General features: G+C 42.2%; 1 protein-coding gene across 2 annotated transcripts in view; it reads right to left on the reverse strand.

The window, feature by feature from the left end:
* Positions 1 to 442: 442 nt before the first annotated feature.
* dcun1d5 (DCN1, defective in cullin neddylation 1, domain containing 5 (S. cerevisiae)) overlaps positions 443 to 3,038 on the reverse strand; it is a 13,674-nt gene continuing 11,078 nt past the window's right edge. For both annotated transcript variants that reach the window (XM_078247064.1, XM_078247063.1), the window contains 2 exons: positions 2,805 to 2,907; positions 443 to 900 (listed from right to left, as the gene is read on the reverse strand). In XM_078247064.1, the coding sequence (XP_078103190.1) occupies positions 845 to 900; positions 2,805 to 2,907 (159 nt within the window). In that variant the 3' untranslated portion in view covers positions 443 to 844. The remainder of the gene's footprint in view (positions 901 to 2,804; positions 2,908 to 3,038) is intronic.

The following is a 3,038-nucleotide window of genomic DNA, read 5'->3' on the forward strand; positions in this document are numbered from 1 at the left end:
TATTTTTCGTTAAATAAAATGACTTGGTATTTTAATGGAGTCTGGTGGGTTTGGCGATGGTGATTTCGGGGCTGTTCCATATAAAAAAAAAAAAGGATCTAACTCTTCAACAAAAAGGTCTAGCTCTGTAAGGATCCTTTCCAAAATGTTGTCAGACACTTAAAATAATCGTCTGAGCCTGTCGGTGGCAAAAAACAGCACTTTCAGAGCAGCCGTCTCGCTCAATACTGAACCAATATGGAATATTCTGTTCACAGTAGACACCAACGCACGGGACAATAGGGTCCAGGTTGACAAATACCAAAATTACCCCTTCATATCTTTTTCAGGATGCAATGTTACTGACTATAAATGACTGATACATGTGAACAATGTGTAATTATGTAGAGTTACGTGTTTGGTGAATGAAACTTAACAGTTGTACCAATTATTAAGAAGCAGCTTTGTAAACTTCCATTTCCTTTTTATTACTGTGAAAACATCTATAAACAAGACACAAAATGGGAAAAAAATAATTATCAAGAAAGCATAAATTCCACAGCTCTTCTCTCAGTTCATTTGGGTGTGTTTTCTTATTTTAAGAACATTTTCTTTTCTCCAAATTATTACTATAAAACGTCTACTCAGTGAGAGAAAGGCCTCCGATGCCAGTGTCCCCACAGAGGGAGGATTCTGTCGTCCATGTGTGTGTGTGGGAATTGTTAAAGTCTGTCAAAGGGTTTAGGTGGGATCTGAAACTGCAGGTTTTTTTTCCATTTTAAATGACAGAGATTCCTCCTGTGGTTGTGGTTTGTGTTTTCTCTCCCTCTCTTTTATCCTCTTTTTGGTGCCGTGACGTCGTCTGCTACGATGCCGACCACGCTTTCTGCCATTCCACAAACTCGTCCAGCAGCACTGGCCCTGCACACCAAACAACAGGACAACAGGACATACACAAATAGTCATTTCCATCCTGCACTTTGGGTATAAACTACCATACCATTACCATAAATAGTCAACAGTGGTACATTTTAGGGTTGCACGATATCGTCAAAATGTGATATTGCGATATCGATTTCGATATTTTTAAACATGTCGCATCAAAATAGATTCACAACAATATAGTGCACACTGAGACTTACGTACGGCTCGTGGGATAGCTACCGCTGAGAAATAGACGCGGGACGGGATTACTTTTGGCCACTAAAGTTTCCTCTTCAATCTCCGTTATTTCGTCTTCTCCCTGAGCAACGCTCATCTTCTTACTTTTGGGTTCTTTTTGCTCCATTCCACTCGCTCTCTTTTCTTTCCCTTCTATGATTTGCTCGTTTTTTTTTTTTTTGTCTCGATCCATTTCTTCACTTACACTGTCGCTCTGTCGAAATACGCACACACACGTCACGTGGTATGCTCCGTAGGGTTTGTCACGTAGTGGACCCGTGCACCAACATGTGCAAGTGGCACGGTAACTGGCCAATGAAACAGGATCATTAGAGTAGTGCTGTCAGTTAAACGCGTTATTAACGGCGTTAACGCAAACCCATTTTAACGGCGTCCATTTTCTTATCGCGAGATTAACGTTCTTTTTGGCCTGGTAAATTTTGTAGTTTTTTTCAAATGCTGTTGCAACAACTAGTAACGTTAGAAAAACTACAACACCACACCGGATCTAGCTAGACCGGAAACAGAACAACAGGCACGCCACACACACTTGTTGTTTGGGCTTGCTAGCCGGCCAAAGAGTAGCAGGCTAACGTTACGTTTTGAGTGGATGGCGAGTGTGAGACTCCGAAATGGATGCCAGTAAGATTCTGAATGGAAAGTTTACTTTTAAAAAGTTGCCAAATGGTTCCATTGACAAGACCAAAGTGATGTGTGTGTTTGGTCGTTGTGAACTGAGCTCTCATCGCAGCACGTCCAGTCTGAGATACCACTTGATGGCCGAGCACACAGCTGATGTGAATTCTCAGCCCCCTTGTTAAAGCCAGGCGACAAAAGCACAAAGCAAGCCGATCCACTTTTCCATGTTGATAAGAGCATTAAAATGAGAAAGAAAATAAATAAATAGGTACAAAAAGAAATCAAGGGACATTTAGAATAGATAAAAATGTGCGATTAATCGCGATTCAATATTTTAATCGTTTGACAGCACTACAGTACAGCGTTTCAAGCTCTGAATCAAACACAACTAAGCCGCACAGCCAACGGACGGGACGCAGCGCTCCACAAAATAAACTAAATATTGCGTACTTATTGCGACACTTTTCGATATAATATTGCGCAACGTGATATCGAGAATACGATACCGAGTCGATATATATTATGCACCCCTAGTACATTTATGGCAAAAGTGATTGGTCATCGATTGTTACAACTCTGTGCTATCATTTTAGTTTCCATCCATTGGAAACACGTAACATGCTAGGTTTATTTTTTAACTAAAAAAGGTAAGGTCTGTAAACTGTCTCGACAGCGCTGACCTTTGAGGGACGGGAGACAGCCAGAGAGTCTAAAAAGAGGAAGCTGTCACATTAGCTGCGTTACATCACGCGGTGTCAGATAACTCCTGCTGTGCTGAGTGAGAGACGTCCTCTCTGCACCCAGCAGCAACTCAACAACCCACGACGAGTTACTGAAGCTGCATTCATACTTGATGCAGAGGGTCTGCGGGAATAGGGCGGGGGTTTTCTGCATAGAGGAATAGTTTATTCCTTTTTTCCCCCCCATTCTGTGTCTGAATGAAAGACTGCTTTCTTAGTTCAGTGTTGGATTCACCACTCAAATCAAACTTGTTTGGGAGTTTCTTGTAACGGTGAACTACTCACACGCTCCGTCTTCGTCGTAGTTACTGAGGTCTGCGTTGATGGTCCGGCTGAACTCCAGGACGTTGTACCACTGGTCCTTATTCATGCCCTTGTACTTGGACTGCTGTGGGGGGGAGAGAGAGAGAGAGAGAGAAAAAGATTGACCGGCAATTCTCGTTTTGCTTTGAGAAGAAATTGTTTCACAAAGACAACCGTCTGTCCTACTACAAGCATTCATAATCGAGCTGGGAGATC

Source organism: Sander vitreus, chromosome 3 (genome assembly GCF_031162955.1).
Source record: "Sander vitreus isolate 19-12246 chromosome 3, sanVit1, whole genome shotgun sequence".
Classification (NCBI taxonomy): Eukaryota; Metazoa; Chordata; class Actinopteri; order Perciformes; family Percidae; genus Sander; species Sander vitreus.